Source organism: Crocodylus porosus, unplaced genomic scaffold (genome assembly GCF_001723895.1).
Source record: "Crocodylus porosus isolate Cpor-Errol unplaced genomic scaffold, CroPor_comp1, whole genome shotgun sequence".
NCBI classification, from domain to species: Eukaryota; Metazoa; Chordata; order Crocodylia; family Crocodylidae; genus Crocodylus; species Crocodylus porosus.
Genome location: NW_017728948.1, coordinates 1532967 through 1557814, shown reverse-complemented (window position 1 = coordinate 1557814; position 24848 = coordinate 1532967). Strand labels below are relative to the sequence as shown.

The window sequence follows — 24848 nt, the reverse complement described above, 5'->3', positions numbered from 1 at the left end:
TAATCCTCGTTTTGCTTGTGTTACGCATTTGTTCTTTTTCTACCCTGAAAGTCTATGAAGGCTGGGAGAACTAGTAGAGTTAGGATATATATCCTCCCCCCGCCCCTCAAGTACTTCATAGGTTTTGTAGTTAAACCAGCGTAAAAAAAGATTAGATTTGTAAATAATTCACTTGAAAAATCCCTTTCTCTGCCAATGACTTGGCTTTCAATCAGAAGTGATGTCATCATTCTTAAGTCAGGGGCTTTTGCTCTCTCCATCTTTCATGTCCCCAGCTGTAAAATAAGGTAATGATCATCCACCTCCCTTTATACTTGAGAAATAATGGTAAAGAAGAGTTGGTGTCTAAGTGCTATGTCGACTTGATATTCTGTTGCCAGATTTTGTCAGACCTCGCCTCATTGTCATAGGCTTATGAGAATCGAGCTTGCTTCTGGTCCCGAAATCTCTCTCATGCTTGCACGCACAGCAAACAAGTTGTTAGACCAAGCGTTTAAAACTTTGCGTTAAAATGCTAATTTATATTTGAGCTGTAATATTTGAGCCTTGCCTGCTGTACAAAGAATTGCAATACTTCTTCCAAAGAGATATGACTGCTGGGACCCTGTCGATGGATGGATGCCTTTTGCGCCGTCTGGACAGTGGAGGATTTTAACGTGAGACACCCAATTCTGCAAAAGTCACTGGCTGCTTTTTTGTGAAATTCTTGGGGGTTTTCTGGTACTTTTTTTTGGATCAAAACCAAAAATGTGAAAACCTCCTGAATCCTGAAATACCTGGCTGAAATTGGAAATGTTTCCATTCATCTCCCCTTCCACAGGGACATACAGGAGCTGTAATGTGGCTCCCCCAGACCTGTCTCCACTCCTCAACTGGGTCTTCCCTGACTCGACCTTGGCACCGGGCTCCTTCACATCGCGGCTTTCCCACCACCGTGAAATGAGACCTCAGTTCGTCACGGGAAATATAAATATAATCCCTGCCCGGAGATCATATAGCACCTGAACTACAACTCCCAGGAGGCATCATTGCAGCGTTGAGCAACTGATTTCCACTCCTCTCCTTTTTCAAAATAGAAGGAAACGGACAAAAACTATGCCATTTTTAATTTTGTTCTTTTTTTTTTTATCACAGAAAAGCCCATTTTCTGACCCGTTCGATTTTCTTAGTACTCAGCTCTGCTGCTCCTAATTTTTCTTTGCTATCCTAGTAGCCGGCTAGCAAAGAAAGATCCCTCTCTACTGGATCTTCATCTCCAAGGTCATTCCTGGCCCGTTACTGCTCTCGGGACACCTGATTTATGTCCTCATTAGTCATTTCTGAATGGATACGTTTCCTTCTCTAGGTTAAAAAGAGCCTCAGGAACACCTCGGTGTGCCTCGCTTCCCCAGGATCCTTGGTGTTGTCTCGGTTTGTTCTTAAACATGGACGTGGTGCGATGGCTCAAAGCAAACCAATGTTGGAAATGCAGATACGTGTTCCTGTAGCAATGCGCTATAACGAGGCAGCACGCTATAATATGGCGTTGGCGTCACGGTTTCTGCCAATGGACGCTACAGCGCTGTAGCACGTCACTGCTGGGCCGTGGCCTCAGGGTAGAAAAAGCAGCAGATTTGCCACGCAGGCAGGAAGGTTTTCCCTTTTGCTCCCCTGAGCCGCCGGGGGCACGGCCGTCTGAACCCCGCGCCCTGCGGCTCCTGAAAGGTGGGTCGCCACCCGAATGGAGGCCGCAGCATCAGCAGGTGGAGTCACGGGGTGGGAAACTGTGGGTTGGAAGTGTGGTGCTGTGCTGAGGAAATGGGGTCGTGTTGAGGAAATGGGGCCATAAGTGGGGCCGTGTTGAGGAAATGGGGCCATAAGTGGGGTCGTGTTGAGGAAATGGGGCCATAAGTGGGGTCGTGTGGAGGAAATGGGGTCATAAATGGGGCCATGCTGAGGGAACCAAGCCATAAATCTGGTCATGCTGAGGAAATGGGGCTATAAATGGGGTCATATGGAAGAAATGGGAATGTAAATGAGGCCATGTTGAGGACATGGGGCCACAATTGGGGTCATGTTGAGGAAATGGGAACATAAATGGGACCATGCTGAGGACAAGTTTGGGAAGCACTGCCCTAGCCACCTCCTCAGCCTGAGGGGAGAAACTACATCCCCCACAATGCCCTCGCCTCCCTGCCTACGTGTCCCACAATGCAGCACTCCTCCATAGGCGCTTCTCGCCCCGGGACTTCATTTCCCAGCATCCCTTTCCCCCAGGTTCCATCCCCACCTCTTTCCCTCGCCCCGCCACAGCCACAGACGGGGGAACTACACATCCCAAGATGCCTCCCTGGCCGGCGGGGCTAGGACTCCATCCCCCAGCATGCCCCGCCGCGGCTGCGGTTGGCCGCGGCCAATAGGAACGTCGCACGGGGACGGGCGGGGCGGGGTCGGACCGGGCGGCGGGGGAGGCTGTTTAAAGTGGCGCTCGCGGCGCGAGGGGGATGGCGGAGCTGTCGGACTACCCGCCCTTCCAGCTGGGGAAGCCCCGCTTTGAGCAGGTAGCGCGGCCGGTGGGGAGGAGAGGGAGCTATCCGGGACCGCCCCCCACCTCCGCCCTGGGGGGACGTAGTGTCACCCCCACTGTGGGGAGCCCCCCGCTCCCTCAGCCCCGATTGGTGGGATTCCCCCGCGCTCATTGGCTCCCCGCGGTGTCAATCATTGCGGTTGCTCTGGAGGCGGCTGGGGATTGGTGGTGCGCCCCCCTAAGGGTGGGCGCGTGTGGGCAGCAGGCATCTCTCCAAGCCCTAGGGGTGGGTGTCTGGAGGAGCCCTGGGGAGTCAGCCTCCACTTGCCTCCCAGGGTCTGGGAAATGGGTGCAGCCTTGTTTCACATGCAGTTTGCACCTTGCTCCATAGGATAATCCAGTAGCCCTATTCCCATGGTTGAGCAGCATTGCAGTGGGGTGGGGGTGCTCTCCCCGCCCTGTTCTGAGCCCCCTGGTACGTGGGTAGGAGTGTTGGCAGCACATGAAGGGAAGCGGTTCTTCCCCTCTATTCGGCACTGGGGAGGATACATCCGGAGCCCTGCATCCGCTACCAAAAGGATGTGGACACACTGGAGAATTTGCAGTGAAAATGGTTGTGGGGCTGGGGGATGTGAGTTGTGAGGAGAGGCTGAGGGGAATGGGCTGATTGAGTCTGTGGAAGAGAAGACCAAGGGGGATTGAGTAGCAGCCTTCACCTCCCTGCAGGGGGGTTCAAAGAGGATGGAGCTGGACTGGTCTCAGTGGTGGATGACGGGACAAGGAGCAATGGGCTCAAGCTGCAGCAAGGGAAGTTGAGGTTGGATATTAGGAAAAACTTTCTGACTAGGAGGGTGGTGAAGCACTGGAGAGGCGGTGGACTCTCCGTCCTTGGAGGTGTTTAAGCCCCGGGTAGACAAAGCCTTGGCTGGGATGATGTAGTTGAGGCTGGTCTTGCTTGGAGCAGGGGATTGGACTAGATGTGGCCTCCTGAGCTCACTTCCAGCCCTTATGGTCTCATCCTGTGCTCTTTGTCGGATGCAGTCCTCTCTCCGCTGCTTGTACTTTTGTGATTAAGATGGCTTGGTAAATCACAGAGAGAACAAGTTTGAGATGTACATGACTTTTCCATCCCATTTTCCAGTCAGAAACAGACATCAGATGACTTCATTTATTTATTTTTTTGGAAAGCAGAAAAGCAGGAGTAGTTATTTTATTGCAGAAGAAACACTTCCAGAAGTAGCAAATGTTGGCATGGTTCTTTTAAGCCCAAACCCAAATATAAGTCTTTAAATGCCAGGAAGAGAGTTTTACCCCATGGTCAGATTGGCGCAGACTGGGGAGGGGGTTGCCTTCCTCTGCAGTGCGGGGCCTGGTCTTCCACTTGGGACCTCCTGAGCGTATATTAATAATGTTTTGTAGAAGCAGGACGGTGGCTGCCATGGTTCCCCTGTTTTACCTGTGGTGGGTTCAGGTGTGAGGTCTGTGTTGTGCCGGGGTTGATTTATGTAGAGTTTAGATGATGGCTTTGTATGGGATGGTTTGGACAGGTGATCCTGCCTTGGGCAGGGTCGGACTAGATGTAACCCCTGGACATCCCTTCCAGCCCCCACATCTCCATGCTTCTATGCTGATTTTACTAGAATAGAGCTGAGTTTGTTTTCTTCCCTTTGACTTTGAAACAAACGGGCTAATTTTTCCACCAAACGCCTGGGCGGCCTTGTACAGTTCTGTTTGTTCTCTTTTTAAAATGGCTTTGGGTTGAAATTCAGCACAAAAGTGCAATTGGCTGTGTAAGTGTCTGATTTGTAAATTTCTAAGGAATACACCTGTCCAGCCAGGCTGGACCAGAGCAGAAGCTCATCTTGCTCTGTCCTGTTTCTGACCTTGACAAGTTGGAGATGCTGTAGAGGACAAGTATAAGGAAATGAGGCAGAAAGATCTGCCTGTCAGACCCTTAGTAAATCCTCTCTTACTTTAATGGCCCCCAGTAAACCTATTCTCCATATATTTGTGTAATCCCTTTTTTTGCGCCCAGTTATGATTTTGGCCTCCAAAATCATCCTGTGGCAGTGAGTTCCACCTGTTCAGTATGGATGGTGTAAGACACTGATGGTTGCAGCAGGCAGGGACTAGTGTAAGTAGGGTGGGGTTCCCCCACCTGCCCCCCTGTCACCCAGTCCAGAGCTGGGCTAGGAAGCCCTGTGATAAAAGATGCCAACAGTCTGACCTCAGCCCAGGAGCTGCTTCAGTGCAAGAGCAGGGAGGTTTCTGTGGGAGACTGAGGAGGACCAGCCCCTGGTCTGGTGAAAGCTGGATGATTTTTCTTTTCCTGGATCTCTGCCAGGCTGGGTGGGGAGGATTTTTACCCTCACCCATTATAAAAACCTGTAACTGCTTTGAGGGAGCTGTTCTGGTTCACTGCCTGAAATGGCCACTTAACTATCTAATTGTTTGTTTGCACGATCTCTGTTCTGCCTTGTCAGGTACAGGATTTATGTCTATAAAAGCTCTGTTGATAACCATATGTTGGCTATCCTGATACTGCTTCAGCGCGAACGTGGGAGAGGGACATGCGGAGCATTCAGGAATTTGCAGAAGCATACTGCATGTTGCAGTGCAGGCAGCAGGTCCCTCCATTTCAAATTTTCCCTTCTGGTGGGTGCTAGGTAGGTAGGAAAGTCTGATGCTGACAGAGACCGTGGCCTATGTGAAATACGGAGGCAAAAAAAGCTGGTGTTAGTTTTGGAGCTGGGAGGGTTGAGTTGCATTCACAGCTCTGCCATTTTGCTCCTGCAGAGAGACGGGTGGATTTTGTTCTTTGGAATCTCCTTCGGCTCCTGGGTAATATTTGGCCTACAAAAACTTTCTTACATCTCATACAAATCCAAAAAAAGATCACCTGCAAGATTTCTTTCTTCCCTCCTAGACCATCACAGCAACATCCCCTCAATTGCTGTACCATAGACACTTCTTCTTTGGTAACTATAACCATAAATGTTTTATTCTTTGGAGCAGTCAGGATCTTGTGATAGAGGTGATACCCTTTATTATTTGGAGCATGCTCCAGCAATTGCTAGTTTTGTTTTAACAAGCGAACCAAGAGTTAATGACAAGTCTTGCCTATTCCTTTGACTTATCTGTCTCTGCTCCCCTCTCCTCCTAGCTCATTGGGAACTTGTCACTAAGGCCATAAGGCTTCCAGAGACTTCTTTTTTTTTGCTCTCCCATTTTTAATCTGGACAGGATTGCAGTGTGACAGCGAAGTTGCCAACCAGTTGTCTTGCTAATTGCAGATCTCAGCTACCCTGGACTGGGTTTTGGTTTTGAGTATTTCGTGATATCATGCAAAGTTCAGTTGTTTGATGGCCACCTGCTACCAGAATCTGAGAAGCAAACTTACCTTGCTGCTTCCCTGCTTTGTTTCCCAAAGGAAGGGCAGGATGAACCCAAGACAGGGAGGAAGAGGGGTTGGACAGGGAGGCAGGGGGCCCGGGGAGCTACAGCAAGAACTCGTGTGCAGCAAACGGCGTTTCCACCGTGCCAAGAACCTGCTTGTCTGAATAAACAGCGGGATGTTCAGGGTGACCAGAAAGGCTCTTTAACGTGGGGAAAAGGAGGAGACGCTCCCCAGTCTCCCTTGTAGACACCACAGATGATACCAGGCACACTTGGCAGGCCGTCAGGCACAGAACCAGGCGCATTCTGCTCATTAAGGAGTGATTGTCATTTGCAGCGATGTTTAGCAAAGGATTCAGAAGTGGGTATGGCAGGATGTTAACGATCACGTACGCACTTTAGCAGAGCTGTCCTCGCCTCCCCGGGGCCTGCTGTGAAAGGAGCTGGGTGGGGTGCAGCCACGTGCCAGTGGACGCGTTCCCACGCCAGCAGAAGTTCCCTTGCTGCAGGGCCCTAGGTTAGCAGAAACTGGGCTTGCACTAGGAGTAGAGGTGAACCTCCACCTTCCTCCCCTTTCAACCCCGTTGCAAAGTGACTTGATTCTTGTGGTCCCTGGTATATCTGCTAACCAGTGGCACATGCCTAAGGGGAGGGTACTTGGATGGTGGTGGGGTGCCCAAGACTGGATGGGCAGAGGGTGTACCCACGCTCGAGCAGAGCTGGGGGCTTGGTGGAGATGACCCTCTGCATGTGAGCACGGATAATGTGCCAATGCTTTACCTGCCGTGTCAGGTAGCCCTGCAGATCTAGGTAAGATGGCAGTTAAAAATCCTAGTGAGAGCATCCACTTACCAACAGCAGGAAATGCCGTTTTTTAAATCCCCTCTCGGTTCCCTGGACCTACCCAAAAGGATGGTTTTGTGCTATATTTGATGTGGGTTAAGAGTTCCTTGGTGCAGGGGCCTGCTTGGGAAGGGACATATATAAAGCAATAGGGATCATTATGGCCACATAACATTGCCTGAGATCTACACAAAAAACCTACTTCTTTCTGGTGACATTGTTCTGTCTCTTCATAGAGATGCTGGCTAGCAACAAACTTGTGGCCCTTTTTTAAGTGGAAATCTGAATAAAGCTAGAGATACAGTTGAGCTGTATTAAGAATCTGTGTCCTTGAGGCAAAACCCAAGGAAAGACTGCCTGCTAGGCAAAAAACCCTTCAAGTGACGATCTTGCATTTACCGGAAAGTGGTTCATGGGAGATGAGCTGGTTTTGAGCTCCCTGTTCTTTCTCGGAGCTCGGGGAAGGTTGTTGAACACAATTTAGCATAGCTGAGTGCAGCCCGCTGGGCCCATCTGTACCATTGCAAGTGATGAAGCATCCCCCTTTTTCTCCCCACTTTCTTTTCCAGTTCACCTGCTTTACTGGGATCATGAACTCTGCCAAATTTCCTTGTTGGAATTTGTTCGCTGCCTTCAGATCTAGGTTATGTGGCCTCTTGGGCAAAAGTGGCCTGCTTCTGAGGTAAATGGAGCCAGAAGGAAGTTAATCATCAGAAGAAGCAACTCTACAGGATATAGTAAAATCTCCCAGCAATTATAGACCCACAGTGAATGGAAGTCCTCTTGAAAGCCCCATCCGGGGGACAAGAGCCAGGGGAGAGGTTGAATGGATCTCCCCCAAATGCCTGAAAGCTTGCAGAGAAGAATGTTTTCCAACTATCTGAGTTGGTCTAAGGACATGGGCAGATAAGGTTCTTTGGGTAAATCTGATATCTTTTATTAGACCAACTCAAATAGCTGGAAAAAATTCTTCTTTGCAAGCTTTTGTGCATTCGGGGGAGACCCTCTCCCCTGGCCCTTCTTCTTCAGGAGGGCTGAAGCATAGTGGCTGTAGTACTCGAGGGGATAGGCAGGAGGGCTGCTCCGCATTTTCAAAGCTCAAGGTCTCCCCACTTAGGGAAAGATTGAGAAGAAGCTGATTTTTAGATAGCCCTCTCCCTGTCCAAAGCTGGTGGTAGTGCTGGGAGGAGTGGGCTGCTCCTGAGTGCTTGGGACAACAAATGAGACAACAGAAGGGCTGTGCATCCAAGGTTTACAGCTTGGGATTGGAGTGGGACCCTAAACACAGGACCTTGATAGCACCCATGGGAAGTGCTGGACCTGCCTCATTGGGAGCAGACAAGCTTCTCCTCGTTCATGTGGTTTCTCAATCTTTATTCCTTGCAAAGGCAGCTCATTGTCCCTATCTGAAGACAAGTGATGTGTGCAGCCAGGCTCTAGATCGGGCGCAGATTGTTTGCCAGCCAGGAGCACTTTGCCCCATAAAATACTTCATTAAATTTTAAAGCCAGTGTGAAAGTCCAGTTCCCACTCAAGGCCTCCAAGATTAAAGCTTTCCGCTGTAAATGTATGCGGCAAATAAGGCTCCTCCTCTTCCACAGGCATTATGGGGCCAATGCATTCTTGCATTGTTTTGTTTTTTTAAAGCCTATACCACAAATTATATGTGGCTTCTGAATTACTTTGCTTTATATATGCACCTGAGTCTCTATCTTAAAACCATTTTCAGATGTACTTAAACCCGAGTGTAGCAAAAGCGCCTGTCTGCTGTGTGCATCCATGACCAAAGGGTATTAACCTAGTATCTAAAATCTGTTTAAGGTGAGGCTGGCAGGAGGTCAACAGGCCTTTGCTACTGTCATGTCCAAATGTGGCTCTGAACAAACGCAGAAGACAGGACCTGTGTCTAACCTGACTCTGTCCTGCTCGTGTATTGCTGCTAAAATAAGACTTGTTTGCCTGTTCTCCCTGCTCCAGACCTGGGACTGAGGATGTTGCATGGGGACAGGGGATGCCCTTGGAGCAGGGGTGGGCAAAGTACAGCCCATGGGCTGGATCCAGTAGGGGATACATGGAGAGAGTCTCCCTGGTAGGTCAGCCCAAATAATAGCCCACCCCTGCCTTGGAAGGTCCTTGCTGCTGTATTTCAGGTCTGAAGTGTATTGACTAGAGCAGAGTGGGTACGGTTTATTTTCTGGCAGCTGCTTGAAGAGCGTCACCAGAGCCTGATTCACTCTGACCTTGTTGGACTTCAGTTTACTAGCTTAGTTTTGTGTAGCCAGCCCAGCAGATATTGGATGGTGACACCTTTTTATTGCTGCCAACTTGGGCTGGATTTAAACAAGAGAACTACGGGTCTCAGTCTCCTTGGCAGTAGCTCCTAGATGAGGGGTCTTGGCCAGCCTGAATTCATGAATTGCACAGAAATTCAAGGATAGCCAGTAGGGTTGTAAGCCAGGTTAGGGTCACTGGAAGGGGCTGAGAAACACTGTTCTTTGGCCTTGTACCAGTTTAGTTAAATCGGTGTGAGCCCATGTATGAATTCTTATTTGAGGTTGGAAGTGGTTTATTTTGTTTTGCTTAAGCCTCTTCAGATTTAAACTTCTCTGAAAGAGGTCTGCTTTAAACTCAAGCCTGTCTACTCAGCCTTCTGCACAGGCTTAATTAATTAAATTGGCTTTTAAATAACACCTTCACTTAGGCTGGTGGAACTGCATGTAGGCAAGCTCTGTCTCCTGTTACGTCTCTGCCAAACTAACTGGTTCCCCCCGACTCCGCTTACCTACCCGAGTCCCAAACCTCCAGCCCACCTTTTGTTGGTGAGCAGGCGATTGGCTTAAAGAGGGTGATAACCAAGTGTTGCAATTGCTCATTTATCCACTTTCCTTCTCCTTCCCTCCTAAATTTCCAGAGCCTGCAAGAAGTGTTTTCCTTCTTGTGCTACTTATCTAGAAGCCAGCTGGATCTCGCATGGCCTATAGCACAGTGACTTAATTGAATCGGAGCTGTAATGCACCCCCTTGCTCCCTATGAACCACTGTGCCACGTCAAGGAATTAATATTCCTAGCCACTTTTCAGACCTAAACTCTGCTTGTGGGTTGGTGAGAACAGATACTAAAATAGGCTCAATTAATCACAGCAAAATTGTGTTGTTCGGGTTTTTATTCTTCCAGTGAACTGTTTACTACAACAGCTGCTAAAAGAATAAGATGGGAACCAGACACTCTGTGCCTTTTCTTCTGGTACCCAACGAGCACTGAAGGTCAAGTAAATCTATTAGCATTGTGGTTTTTAAACTGCTTCTTGCATAGAGATAAAATTGTGGGCAATTATTTCCTTACTGGAATCTGCAGCAGGCAGAATTTCAGGTCGCTGGAAACGATGTTTGTCGAAGAAGCTTTAGTTAATGACAGTCTGGGGCTGATTGAAACGTGGCACAAGTGTGCGTGGGAGAGTGATTGGAAATGAGAATACAGCAAGCTCCTGGCACTCTGCAGTGGACAGCTCCACAAGACAAAATTGCTACCACTGCGTTGGCTTTCTCTCCCACCAAATTGGTAGCCAAATTCTCATGCAGGATCCTGCAGGGCAGCTTCAGACCTCGGCTCCTGCAGGTAGCCAAGGCAGCAAGAGCAAAGTGAAACAGCCCAGGATTGTCCTCCTTTGGTTTTGCTGTGCTGTGGGGAAGAGCTATCTTTGTTCTGCTGTGTGCAAGTGGTGCTATTTACTGCACCCTGGTTGCACTTCAGGATTTGCTCTGTATTTGCTGGGAGAAAGCAAAAGACAAAGGGTAGTTCCCAATGTGGTCTTTCATCAGCACCTTGGCATTCAGGCCTGGAACAGTGCCTTAAGTTGCTGAGTTATTAGCTACTGAAATTACTGTAGTAGACAGTGGAATTACTGTACTAACACTTATGCTTTTGGATGGCATAAAAGGCCTTTGCATTCCTCTTTCCACATTCCTCTTTCCAGCTGACAGCAGGCTTCTGTGCCTGACTCTGGAGAGAGGCCAGAGAAGGACTCTCCTATTAAAGGGGGCAGAGTGAGAGAGAAACTTGCACAGTCCAGCAGTGGAAGGGCAAAGAAGGAATCGGACAAGCTGGCTGAAAGAGGTTTCCGTAGGTCATCCAGTCTAACCCCCAGCCTAAGGCAGGATCATCCCTATCCAGGCCATCCCAAACAAATCCATCATCTAACCTCTTAGCAAAACTACGTGGTCAGCCCAGACTGTTTGCCACTAGGGCTTCTTACCGTTGCAAGGGTTTTACAGTGAAGATGTTGAAGTACCAGTGAGTGCATTGGGATAGCTGATCAGTCAGTGTTTCTCTTCTGTTAATTCACCAAGTTCCTAGAGGACTAGTCTGCATCTACCAGTGCAACTGCAGTGCAGAAGTCCAGTTCTGCCTGTCTTGAATTCATTCACACCCAAGGCCCATCTGCAGCCACTGATCTCTCCTTTTGCAGCATCAGAGTTGCACCACTTCTGCTGAGCTGAGCCAGACTTGGCAAAGGCAAGTGAAGTGTCCCATACCTACTGGATGCCATGATCCCTTCCGCACCTGCAACCTTTCCAGGGGGTGCTTTGCCTTCTGGGGGCAGAGCTGCTGTATGGATGTCCACAACCACCAGCAGCATGTAGGTATACGCATGTTCTAGGGCAGGGTTTGGCAACCTCTTGCTGGCATGGGCTGTCCTTTTCAGTCTGATTGCTGGAGGTTGCTGACCCATCCTCTAGGACCTTGGGCATAGTGCCTGTCTTCCCCCAGGTGGTCTGGGAGCAGAACCAGAGAAGTGGAGGCACATCCTCACTGTTTAAAAGTGGCATTAGAGTTGGGATGACCAATGCCAAATAGTGTTAGTTGCGAGGTGGAGGGCAGGAGAAGAATAAGGGAAAACTTGTTGAAAACCTTTTCTGATTCATTTGGTCTCAACTGGAGTAAACTATCTTGTCTTATCAATGACAAAACCTTTTGCAGAGATCAAGTATCATTGGGTGTTTTGGGGCTCTAATGCATTGCCCATACAGTGAAAAAAATACTTGTAACTTCTCAGTTGGTCTAATAAAAGATATCATCTCTGAACCAAGAGTTCTAGATTTTTGCATTTTTATTTATTTATATATATTTTTATTTTTTGGTCCATACAGTCACACCCCCTGCAATGCCACACACATGGCATGAGATGCAATTGTGGGATCGTGCATTAGATCCCATTGCACCTTATTTTTGATGCAGGGAGCCTGGGATCCCTCTGTACCGGTTCCCATGGCTATAAGTCCCGCAGCTGACAGGGCTCCTAGCAGCAGCATCATCCTCCCTACTGCCAGCCCTGCAGCTGATGGGACTCCCTGCCACAGGGGAGCAGCTGGCCACATGTTCAATTAATGGCGTGATAAGAACAAGCTACCAAGTTACTACACGCTTCTTGTTTTATCACACCATTAATTGTTCGACCGTTTAGCTGTGTCGCAATTTAAGGCATGATTAACTGGTTAATCACACCTTAAGTATAACGTGTAGTCAGAGCCTATGAGATGCAACGCCTTGTTCAATCACAGCTGAAAACGGTGGCAGAGTGGATCCTTCAGCGAACGCAGCAAGTCAGCAGTTCTAAGTGCCAGCGTATAATTCGGACCAAATCCTTGTAACCTTACTGATGACTTACCTCTTGCTTTTCATGAAGAAGTTCTGCACTGTGCTTGAAGATGACTCAGACTAGATACGTAATGTCGGTATGAGTGGTGGGGCTATATTTATGGCTGAATAGGCACACTGATTAAAAGTAGGGTGGGAGAGCAAAGCTTAGATCCAATTTGGAGCTGCCCCAGTACTTGAAGGTCAGGATCTGGTGTCTGATGTGAGCATATCAGTGTAAGCATCCACCCTGATTTGCTTTTACACAGCTTCTTTGCCCAAGAGGCTAAATTGGTGGCATTGGAGCCAGAGGCTGTGCCACTCTTGGAAGGATCTTGCAGGACCCCAGTGAAGAATCACTGGTCTACAGCCTGTAAGACGGTGCTGCTCCCTATTCATGTTTGGAAGGTTCCCTTTGGCCTTGGAGTGTTAGAAATGTAACTTTACTTTTACATAAAAGTTTGCTTTTTGCCCAAACTGAAGACTTTTTACCCCTTGATCTGGCAGGGAAAGCATCCCAGTCACCGAATGTAAAAAGAATTTTCAAGCCCTGCTTTTATTTATTTTATTTTGGTTTAGTTTTTGAAAGAAGTATTTTTTTTTTTTTTCCTGATCACTAACTCTCTCGTGTAAGATGCTCCTGGCTTAGTAGTGCCTTCTGTCCACTTGGTTTTTTCCAGCATTAAGTAGTTAAGTTTTGCAACAAGCCTGTGTAATAGAGACAAGATTCCTTGTACTGAAACCGAGACAAAGGAACGAAGCAACTTTCTCCAAAACTCAGGACTTCTAACACCCGCTCCTATCCTCTAATGATCTAACCTGACTGCAGCTAGGGTGCTTCTCTGCCTGGAGCTACACTTTATTTGACTGAGAAAAGCTTGTTTTGGTTATTTCAGAGGGAGCCAAGTTTGTGTGTATGAGGGGGAAGTGTTTTTCACCAATTACGACTTCTTCAGATGCTTGATTAACAAAGCTGCTCTTTAAAATCTTGGCCTGGATGTGGGAGTGACTGAAGCTGAATGCTATTGCTTTGAAGAAACTTTAGTTTAGAGGCAGCAGGTGTTTGTATAGCTCACCCTGTACAGGCAGTACGGTACTAGCCTGAGTCTTAACGCAGCATGGAAGTGGGTCATTCAAATTGACATGTCAGCATGCAAACCCAGCCTGTGCCATTCGTCCATCAGGAAAACCTCCTTTCCACAAAGCAGCAGGTGATCCTGTTTGTTGGAGTCCATGATGAGAGGAGGGACATTCATGAGAACTGGTCTCCGCATTGAGCCTGCCCAGGAAAGCAGCATGTTTGCCTTGCCTTTGGCCAGCAAAGACTGGGCAGGATTCCCACCTCCAAAGCTGATGGAAGAGAGTGCAAGTGGTTAGTGTGAAAAAGCACGTGGTCTTAAAGCAACGTCATCCATCACGCCCCATGAAAGTGTCTTTATGAACTTGGGGGGCAGGTTCTCCACTGCATTGTCCCCTGGCGGGCCCATGAGGAAATGTGGGATTTACGGGAGCTATTGCCAGAGGTCATGACTCCAAGTGGGGTCCCAGTGCTCAGAGAAATTCATTGCAGAAGTCAACATTTGCATGCAAAATGAGGTTGTGAGCCTGCAAGGATTGGAAATTGTTGCATTAAGATTTGGGGTTGGTGTAGACACGCTTCTTCCAGAAACAGGCTTGTGGGACAGCTCTACCTGCCCCACACCAGTTCCCGGGAGATGCCGTGCAGGGTCAGACTGGGAAGGGATGGAGCATAAGCCATCTTTCCTGCCAGCTTTAGGGTTATCGAAGAACCCTAATGAGACATGAGAGCACGCATGTGCTGCAGCCCTTCCCAGCGTAACTGTGCATAATGTGTTTGGAGAAGACTTACTTGCGGGCATCCGGTTGAGAACCATTGAGATAAACTAAAATGGCACAACACTGGTTCTCAAGTGGGAATGCTGCCACATTTGAAGCTGGGGAGGGGTGCCCCAAGTATAAAAAAAAAAATTGAGACCCACTAGCATAGAGGTAACAAATGGAAGGGGGTAGCAGAAGGGGTAACGTGGGTGGACTAGTTTCAGAGTGAAGGGAACAAATCGGCTGGAGTGGATTCTATGCTCCGTCTAGAAACAAAATTTGAATTCCTTGTAATTTCTTTGTGGCATTTACAGTTATTGGAATGATGGCATGTATTGTTTGATATCTACGTTTAACATGCACAGGAGGGCTGAATTATCCCTTGCCTTGCACCTTATCATTTATACCTTCACAATGTGGACATACAGTACTGCCGTTCAGTCCTCTAGCATTTGCACAGACATAAGATGACTCAGGCTCTGGAGAGATTGTGGCCTGGTACCCCTAAAAATCCCCCCACCATTATCTTGTTTAAATCATGCACATTACATTTTGTCTGAATGGCTTTCCTGCTTTTTAAAGCTTTGCTTAACCAACCCAGAAGGAAGAGCAGCGAGAGAAACCCGACAGCAAAATGGTACATGCAGATGAGAGAAAAAGTGACATGACTAATTTCTGTTACATGCGGTTCATTAATGAACAGCTGGGAAGTGCTCAGGTTCTGCAGTGATGAGCGCAGTACAAGAACAACACGTTAAAAATACATTACAATCAAATTACGTTGTAGAGGGAGGGCTATTTTGTCTTTTCTTTTTTGTTTTAATCACCTAATACAAAGCTTTGATTTTTATTTTTATTTTTTTTTAACTATCAGTTTCAGTCTACTTTGCGGATGGTACTTCAGTTGTTGCTTTCTTTTTAAGGAAAGATTTATGTTCTCACTGATTTGATATAACCCTTCAAAACGCATAGATTTATACCTAAACAGTGCTCTTCCACTAGATTTGGTTCATGTTTTTGTGATCTTGGAGAAGGTGCTATGACCATATAACTTGTTTAAGGAGTCCTAAGGTGGCATGTTTTTAGACTCTTACTAAGTTTACACTTCTAGTATGATATGGGAATGATATTGGTTATGTGACAGATCATTTTTTGCTCATAGTTTGCAGAAAGTGTTAGTGTGGTAAGTGGGATTTATACACAGAGCAGCAGCATATAAAACTATTTTATGAAACAAAACAAACTTAAATATTTACTGCATTTAAAACATCTCTGATCAAAACGTATTTCTTATTTACAATTAAACAATTTATAGAATAGTGGGGTTAATTCTAGTCAGTGAATTAAATGGATTATTTCAGGTTGGCCTGGGAAAACTTTCAGGTGTGCCAACGTGAAAGGGATGGGATCTTAAATTCCCACTTATTTAAAGACCTCAAAAAAGATCCCATCTCCTAGGTTACCTAAGCCATTCTTCAAACTTTCACAACTAGTTGATCTCATCCTCACCCTTGTTTTTATTCAGGCTGAATTTCTGACTCTCAGATTTAGCAAAATAAATGCAAACATTTAAGAAGTTTAAAATAAATATAGGCCTGAGCATAATTTCTTAAATTCAGATTCTTAAAAAAAAAAATCTTGTTCTAAAACAAAAAAATTTAAAAAAATCTTAACTTCTCTTAAAAAAAAAAAAAAAAGCTGGATTATTTTTAAATTGTGTATGGTGAGGGTTTTGTTTTTGTTTAAATCAACTTTGCAAAATGCAAGCTCTCAAAGGAAGTGCCAATTTAATGTTGCCTCTGGAGCCTTACTTTGCCTGCCTTGAATATGTATAGATTGCAATAATCCGTTGAATTTCCAGTCCTTCATGAAAAGTATGGTGGGATTAGACTGTTGCTCATTGAAACAGCTATCTGCATTTTCGTAGCAGGGGTAAATTACCTGGCGTTTCCCTGTTCTCATTCTGTAAAACCCTGAACCTTATGGGCTGAAACAAAAAAGAAAATTCTGCCTGAAGTGAACACTTGGTGTGGGATGCTTCAGCCCAAGTGACTAAAATTTGGCAAAGTTTTATAGGCAATTGAAAACAAGGTCTTATAATGGAAACTGTTGGGTGACGTTAACTATAGGCAGTGGCAACACCCCTGACTTCAGCAGATAAAAACCAAACTCAGGAAGAATTAGAGTAGTGGTTCTCAACTAGCTTGGAGTTGGGGCACCCCTCCACAACTCCTTTGAATCTGGCAGTACCCATGGTCCAGAGCCACTGTTGTGCTTCCTCCGTTTATCTCCATGCTTCTCAGCTAGGCTGCTCTGAGTGTCCAGGCACTGTAAAGGGCTGCTGCAGGGTCCCATCTGACCCCATCGGGTGGACAGCACAAAGGCCAGAGCACAGCCTTTCCTGGTCTTGATGCCACGCACTCCTGCTGGGAACAGAGGGGTACAGGACAGTCCCTATTGCTCAATGCACCCGTTTCCATTTGGGGTCGGACTGAGAGAGGCTGTAGGAAGAGTGCAGGCTGCATGCATGACATTTCAGCCTGGCCAATACAGGACTCACGCTGTGGCACCCCTGGATGGGGTTTGCGGCACCCCATTGAGAACCACGGGACTAGAGCAAATGCTGCTTTTTTCCCTTTTAGATTCCCCTGGTGGGAGGGGGAAAGGGAATGGTTGTTGATGAGTTCCCCTGTAAAAGCTTTAGCCCTCTGGCTTTTTGCAGTTGTCTGCACTTTCAGCTGAACAAATAGGTAGCCTGTCTGTGCTGGAGGTGCACTTTGACCTGGATTTGACTAGGTCTTTTAAAGCACTGATGTTGGGACCGCTGCTGAATTGTTCAGCACACGCGCACTTCCCAGAGTGTGGCTGACCAGGAACCGGCGTTCAAAGTCCATTTGACTCAATAAACCCTGTGTTTGGGACTGTGGTGTTCTCTGAATAGGAGAGCAGAGCCAGTAGGTCTCCACCTAATTTGGGAGTTAGGGTGCGACAATATGCATAACAAAGTCATGCCAGCTTTTCACTGTGTTTCTTTCCGGCAATGTTTTGTCCTCATTCCCTACCTTTGCTTTTCTGTTTGTCTTTGTATTGCATGCTCTGCAGAGATTTGTCAGCCTGTATGTCTAGCACCCCTCATGGGGCCCTGATCCCTGCTGGGGCATCTGAGTTCACTAATGGAAACATTTCCTGCTAACAATTCCCGGCCTACTGCTTTTTGCGGAGACCTACTACTCGGTTTAAGTCTTCCTTGCTTTTAAAACCAGCCATTGGCTCACACAAGTATTTTGAGAGTTTATATATGAATAACTACATTGAGTCTTATGCTATGGTTTTGCATCATGAGATGTTTGCGGGGGGCTCTGCTAGCCACTGGAGTGCAGGAGCTATTCAATCCGGACATTAAAGAGCAAAAAACCCCCCAAAAACGCTGAACATAATTTTAAGGGCAGCTTGTTCATTCGACAGCAGGAGAACTTATCATAATTATCGCACTGATGTTGTGAGAAGCTTTTCTAATCTCAGGATTTTCATCTCTGCAGGTGTTCATGTCATAGTCCCTGTGAGATGGTGTCTTGTCCTGCACGTGCCACATTTGGGCTTTGAGTAGGTGGCCAGCATGCATTTTTATTGGATGTCCCATTCAAGAACCTAAGGACAAACATGAACAAACTATCCGATTCCACCCACCTTTTACACACGCATTAAGACTGCTTAATTCCTGTTCTTCCTACTGCTCATGTTGGCTAGCACAGTGGGACCCTGTTTTTGTTGGTCTCTTGGCAGTCCTGTAATACACACACAAATACAGGGGCATCTTCCTTCCAGCACATGTACTGTTAAACACCCTTCCTCACCCTTCACATCAGTTAGGAAACCATTTGCTTCTATTAATGTGTTCAGATCTTAGTGTTTGGTATGGAGGTGTGCCCTAGAAGCTGCAGGTTTCCATGTAGAATATGTCTGGATAACTATGTCCCGGCTGAGCACTGCATTTTCAAGACTTGTAGTCTCTAAAGAGAATGGTGCTGTATGCACTGTTACGATTTTTGATTTCTAGCAATGTGCCAAAATGGTACTTGGTTAAGTAGTTTTGTATACCCTGACCAGCGTTAGTGAAACCTGCAGCCCTGTAAAACCTTTTTAGTACTTTTTGTATTTACTTGCCTACCACGTGCACTGTTTCCCAAAAAGTCAGCCCTCCAAAACCGGAATGCATGCCTGAAGTGGAAAGGCTGATCTCTTTTTCCTTGCTGGAATAGAAAAGCATGGAGACCCTGCTCTCTAACGGCTTTTGGCATGCCTGCTGCTTTGTTCCTGGTGCTTGCTGGGCCAGAGTGGAGTTGTTAAGCTGCTAAGGATTTGGCAGTAGCTTTTTTTATCTTGGTCACCTGAAAGCTAAAAATGAGAGAACTTTAATTAACTTTACCTGTAGTGTGCACTTTGTTTGGTGTGGTCAAGACTGGGCACATCTACACATTCATTAATGCTCCATAATTACAGCGCATTAAATTTTGTACCTGTAATAAATGCGCCATAATCAGCACTACGGCGCATTAGCACAGATAAATGCTTTTTGTGTGATGCTTAATGCCCATTGGACTAATCTACTGCACATTAGCGTGGTTTTTGCCAGCACACTAATGTGCAGTAGAATTAATCCAGTGGGCATTGCGCGTCTCTTATAGATGCGCTCTCTGTCTTGTTTCCTGGTTCTAGTATGTCAGCATAATGCTTGTCTTTTTAAGTCCCGATCCTGCAAGTCCATTCACATGCAGTCCCTTGTAGATTGGTGCCTTCTAGTTTCAAGCTCCTTTAAGGGACAAGTTGGAGAAAAAGAAACCTGAGAAGAGATCTGCATTAGGTTTGGAGAAAACCCGTACGTTTTGACTTCCTGATAGTGACATGGATGCCAGCTTCAAGGCATGCTATGCAGAACCTCAGAGCCTTTGCTGGGTGACCCGCTCACGCTCATCCCTTCACAGCCTTCCATAATGCCCTGGAGTACCCTTTTCCAACCACGTCTTTCTCTCCCTGTTCTCCAGACTTCGTTTTATGGACGATTCCGGCACTTCTTGGATATCATTGACCCACGCACTCTCTTCGTGTCTGAGGTAATGAATATACACATCTTAATCTCTGAAAGTACCATTTCTTAGATGGGAACGTAGGACCTGGGGGGTGGGGGGACTCCAGGGCCATTGTGTCCTTTGAGTTTGGTTTAAAAGAAAATGCTTAAATGCAAGAGTCAAAATCATAAGTGGTGTTCCCTTAATAAGGGCCCCGTTGTATCAAGTGCTAAGGATGTCATTGGGTGCTTAGCACGATTCAAGATTGTTCCATAATGGCACAAAAGCCAGGAAATTGAATCCAGTTCTTCCTGTCCAGCCAGCTGAAGTAAAAATACTTGTTACATACCTCACCTAGCTATTTAAGGTTCTCCAACAATGAGGGAAGATCTGATGTGACATTCCTGGTGGTTTTAAGGTTAAAAAAAATGTAGAAAACTGATTCAAGACGTCTTGCAAGAGGAGCACAAATCCACCTTGATAAAATCTGTTACAGTTATTTGGGAGAAATGCCTGTACAAAATTAATTGTAGTGATCCTTGTCGATCATTTGTGACTCCAGATCCAATTAAATTTGCTTTGAGAGAGAGAGAAAAGCTGTGCTTGCTTTGTCAGTCCCACAGATTCAGCCAGGGATCTGCAACTCAAATGAGGTCTCTGCTGGGTCGTGCATCATTGCCTGAAATAAATGTTCTGCAACTGGAGCTTAGTTAACAGTGCTGCTGATGCTGTGTGAGTCAGAACAGAAAGTAGATCACACCCCTAGTAAAAAAGGTATTTTTTGCCATTCAAGTTAACAGATGTAGCTATGAAGATGCACAGGATCAAATCTTTTTTTGAGTATGAAACTGGCACTTCTACATAGTAATTATCCTGGTTAACTTTTCTGGCTCATGTGTATTTAATTTTATATTGACACGGACTTTTTTGCATATAACATTTCATAAATGTTAATATATTTTTTTCATAAGAAATGTTTCTAATTGGTTTACCTTAAGCAGTGCCGTATGCCACTGTTTAAAGGATGAGACGATGAAAAATGCATACTTTTTTTTTTTCAGTGGCAACTACTCTGCTATCCAATACAAGATATAGATATAGGTATATATTTAATTTTCAGCGCCTGGTACAGGGGTACATTGTACATTAGCAGCTAAACTATCCATTAGTGTCCATGGTGTGCCTTAGTTGTTTGTCTTTTTTTCATACCCTGATGAAAACATACCTGGTAGGCTTTTAAATGTTCTTCTAGAATTGATCGGCTTTCTTCAAAAACATGAGGCTAAGATATATTGGAAAGTTCCTCTCCTTTGGATGTTTGCCCAAGAACACCACAGAGAATAATACTGCAGCTCTTGTGCTATAAAATTGAAGATTATAGCTTCACTTATACAAACACAAGTTCAAATGAAATATGAAATCAATTTTCAAAAGTCGATGTTCTCTGTGTGGAATGATGTCTGTGGAAATAGCCTGCTAGAAAGAGAGAGTTTCAGCTCGCATGGAGATTTCTGCAAGCCATTGAACTAGCAAGATGAAATGGACTGAAAGAGAGGATGACTTGAAAATTCAGTGAAACTTGAGTTGCTGTTTAATGGGAATGTAAGCAGTAGATAAAAACCCCTTCAAATGATGGGGCTGATCCTGTGGCTGTTTTGCACCAAAGTTTGTGTTAATAGATGCAAAGCAATGCATACTGCAAGGATTCCTTTTCCCATGTGCATTTGGGAATGAGTTGGGAATTGTGTGCAAGTTCTGAATTCCAGTTTGACTCTGTGAACTCCTCACATGTGATGGTCTCCACAAGCAAAATGGAGTTTGCAAAGAAAGCACCTTTTCTGCTCTCTTTTTACCTCTCCCTATGATGAAATGCTGAGCTGTAGTATTGCAGGGCTAAGCAGTCTTCCCAAATGGATGGGTAGCTGATGGGGTCAGCTGGAGTGAAGGGGTCATCTGATCAAGGGGACTGGGCATTTATAAAGAAGAGACTTTCCCATTAGCTGTTTCTTATAGAGGAGGAGACCAGAAGCAGAAGGCATCGTGATCCTTAAGGTCAGCAGAGAGCATCCTCCTGCCCGTACCATCTGTGCACCAAGTTCACGTGGCCAGAGTACATGCGAAGTTGTTCCTGGTACTTGCTCCTCAGCTTTGCAACTTCTTCCTCCTTAAAGCCCACCAGAGCCCAAACTTAGACTTTTTTCATAAGTGGTGTAAGGTGTGGCTCAGGCAGGCTGACCGGGGATATTGTTTGGGAAACTGCTTTCTCATGTGGCTTATCTGTTTTTATAACTTCGCTTGTTTTTATTACTCCTGAGCCTTTTCTGGGGATGGTGGCATAGGAATCAAATAAATAAAGGATGTGCAGAAAGAGAAGCTATGAGGGAGACGCGGACTTCAACACCCAAGAGGACTTTATTCAAATCCCAGAGAGTGCTCAAGTGCTAAGGAGAATGAGTCAGGGGTGTTATGTAGGTGTGTGATCATCTTGTCTAGACTTGTATCTTATCTCTCTTGTTCTCTCAAGTAGACCTTGGCAGAGTCTGTGTGCTTCAACTGGCATGTCCCTGGAGTAGTTAGCTGTAGACCAGAGTGCTCATATGGGTATTGCTGTAGGAAATGGCATGCATAAGGAACCAAACTGGGGGAGTATTGGGGGAATCAGCTCTGACTGGGGGGGTAGCCAGAGGCAGAGGAACCATGATGTCCCATTTCTGTGCTGTGGTAACAGTTGATGTCCAAAACTAGTGTTAGACAGGCCAAAGAAAAAGACTGTATAGGAAGTGGAATAGCCCATGGCTTCAGTGTCCTGGGACTCGGACACAGCAGCCTGGTCCATGCCCAGCTTTGGAAACTCTTGTCAAGTTGGGTCTGAGACCTGTGTTGCTGCATGTGCTTTGGGAAACTCACACTGGGAAGGATTTGGATGAACTAAAAAGACATGTGGCTCCTAATTTGCTTGTCTAAGTAAGACCAGAAATGGACCCAAGAAATCCAACTCCTTCTACCCCTCAAACCATTAAAAAAAAAATCCAAAACCTCTCTCTACATTGTGTGTGTGTGTGTGTGTGTGTATATAGTATATAAACTATATATCTCTATATTTCCATGTATCTGAACATACACATAAAAGGAAATTGAATTAAGCTCCCAACTTTTAGAAAGAAATCCCTAGCAGGAATTATTTCCTTTTACTAGTTATAGCAAGGTCCCCTAATTCCTGCTGTTTAGCGACTAGGAGGGTAGCCTTGGAGAGCTGCAGTGCAGAATAGGCTGCTAGGGAACGGTCAGCTGCAGAGAAAAGCATCAGAGCAGATGCGGAGAAGAGCTTCAGGCAGGTATCTACAGCAAGATGCCCTTCAGTATGCCACAAAGGCTGTGCTTTGGCAAATGGGTAAGCTAAGAAGCAAATGGATGACAGCTGGGCAGGCTGCAGGAGGAGTAATGGGCTAAACAGAAACCCCTGGGATCAGTCCGAGGTCAGGTGCCCAGAAAGGGGTGGAGGCCAGCATGCTTCAAGCCTAGGTTCAGGGCCAGGTGGTCAGTCTGGCCCTGAGCTGGAGAGTGGAAAGCACTCCTGAGGGTTGTTGCGAAGGCAGGGGACCTAGCTAGCCCAGGGATCAGGGAAGCCGGAGGGAGACTGGAACCTGCTGGGACCTGAAGCCTCAGGAGACCAGAGGTTTGAGTGCACCTGATAAGTGTGGAGACCATGAGTGGGATGCCTGGTGGGGCTTTCCATGTCATAAAGGTCAAAAGCCCACATAGAGCCCTGCCAGGGTCCTGCATAGGCTAGTGTTGAGGTGGGGCCGGGGTCCTGTGCGATGGTGCCGATGCCCAGATGGTGCCCTGCAAGGATCTGGGACCCAGTGGGCTGTGTGTGCTAGAGCCAAGATGGGGCCAGGGGCCCAGTGCATAAGGAGAGAAGGGGCTGAAGCAAAGACACAGCCTTGCTTGGGCCTGGGACCCAGCAGACTGTGGGCCAAAGCCGAGCAGTTTATCGGCTGAGGGTAATAACCCAGAAAGTCAGGGACTTGAGGGCTGAGACCGGGCTAGGGCCAGAGGGGCTGGGGTAGGCAATTATTTGGGTTGAAGGGCTACTTAAGGAGTTTTAGTGAACTATTGCAGGCTGGCAGAGGGTGCTGACCCAGCCCTGGACTGGGGTGGGTAGTTGATTCTGCCTGGCCCCAGTCCTGTCTGCTTCACACCCACTGCTGGGGCTGTCAGGCAGGTTTGCATGAAGACTGCCCCAGGACCCCTGCATGCAGGCTGTGTTTGGGTAGGTGGATGGGATGCACCCCCAAGCAGGCGCAAAGCGGAGTCTGGGAATGGGACGGGTGGGTGGGGGTTGGGATCAGGTTGTGGCGACAGTGCAGAGCCGGGTCCCGGGGCAGGGCTGTGATATGCTCCTCTTATGTCCCTGCCTGCAGAACTGGTGCCTATTGCAGGGATGTGTGGGGAGCAGATTGCAAGTTTGCCCTGGGCCCTGGTCCCATGCCATCACCACTCCGTAATCCCAGCCCTGGCCCCTGCCTACCTGTCCCGCTCCTGGATGCCGCTCCCCATCTGCCTGCCTGCTCCATATGACTGCCATGGTGGTGGATGCAAGGTAGACAGGCCAGGGTGCCCAGGCAGCGGGGTCAGGTCTGGTGGTGGCAGCAGAACTGACAGTGGCACCTGAGGGATCCGCTGTAGGCTGGATCCAGTCCATGTGCCATATTTTGCCCACCTCTCACATAAGGGAATATATGCAAGGCATGGAGTGGCTTTGAGGGAGGTGGGGGCAGGTGGCCACATTTCAAGCCGTTAAGGCAATTAAGGCCAGGACAGCAATGATGGGGGCAAGTAAACCAGTATACAGCTATGTTCCAGAAGAGGCCAGAATCATCTTTAAATCAACCCCCCTTTAACGTCTCTTGCTGTCCAAAGAGTATCCCATCCCTCTCTAAGTCTCCTGAAGTTTGGCCTGCAGGCTGGACTGATTTTAAGTCAATCAGATCTAAATCATTGATTTAGTATGGTGATTTAAAAGCCTGATTAAATTTATTCATTTTTTTTATCAGCTTTCCCTTTGTATTTTTTTTCTTCTTTTAGGGAAAGGTGTATTTTTCATTGATTGCAACAATTTAAAACATGTTGATTTACAACCGGGTAGTTTTTTACAGTAGGTTTGTATACATTTCCTGGGTACACACAAATATTTGGATTTTCAGAAATCCAACATTTTTAATATGCTATAAAATGGTGAAATATATGTGTGTTCATTAGATGATTAACTCTTTTTGCTCATATTTGTGTCAAGCTGCAGTAAATTGGCAACTTGAATGTAATTAAACACACACAACCAATACTTTGAGTTTATTGAACAAAACTTCCATTTAGACGTAGAAACTTTTTTTTTTTAATCAAAACAGAGTGCACATTTGCAACTAAGTAATCTATTAAACACTAGTATTAACTGTTATAGTATTAGAAGTGTGAACTGTGGTTAGTGGGTTTAAACCAGTTACTCGGGTCACCCTGGGGAAAATTTTCTAGAAATCTTCCCTGCTAACACTTGATTCCTGCTG

The 24848-nt window shown here is 46.6% G+C and overlaps 1 protein-coding gene across 3 annotated transcripts in view; it reads left to right on the top strand.

The window, feature by feature from the left end:
- The first annotated feature begins 2436 nt into the window (after positions 1-2436).
- The window catches only part of SFXN5 (sideroflexin 5), a 209612-nt gene continuing 187200 nt past the window's right edge, over positions 2437-24848 (top strand). For all 3 annotated transcript variants that reach the window (XM_019552962.1, XM_019552960.1, XM_019552961.1), the window contains exons 1-2: positions 2437-2540; positions 19261-19329. In XM_019552962.1, the coding sequence (XP_019408507.1) occupies positions 2484-2540; positions 19261-19329 (126 nt within the window). In that variant the 5' untranslated portion in view covers positions 2437-2483. The remainder of the gene's footprint in view (positions 2541-19260; positions 19330-24848) is intronic.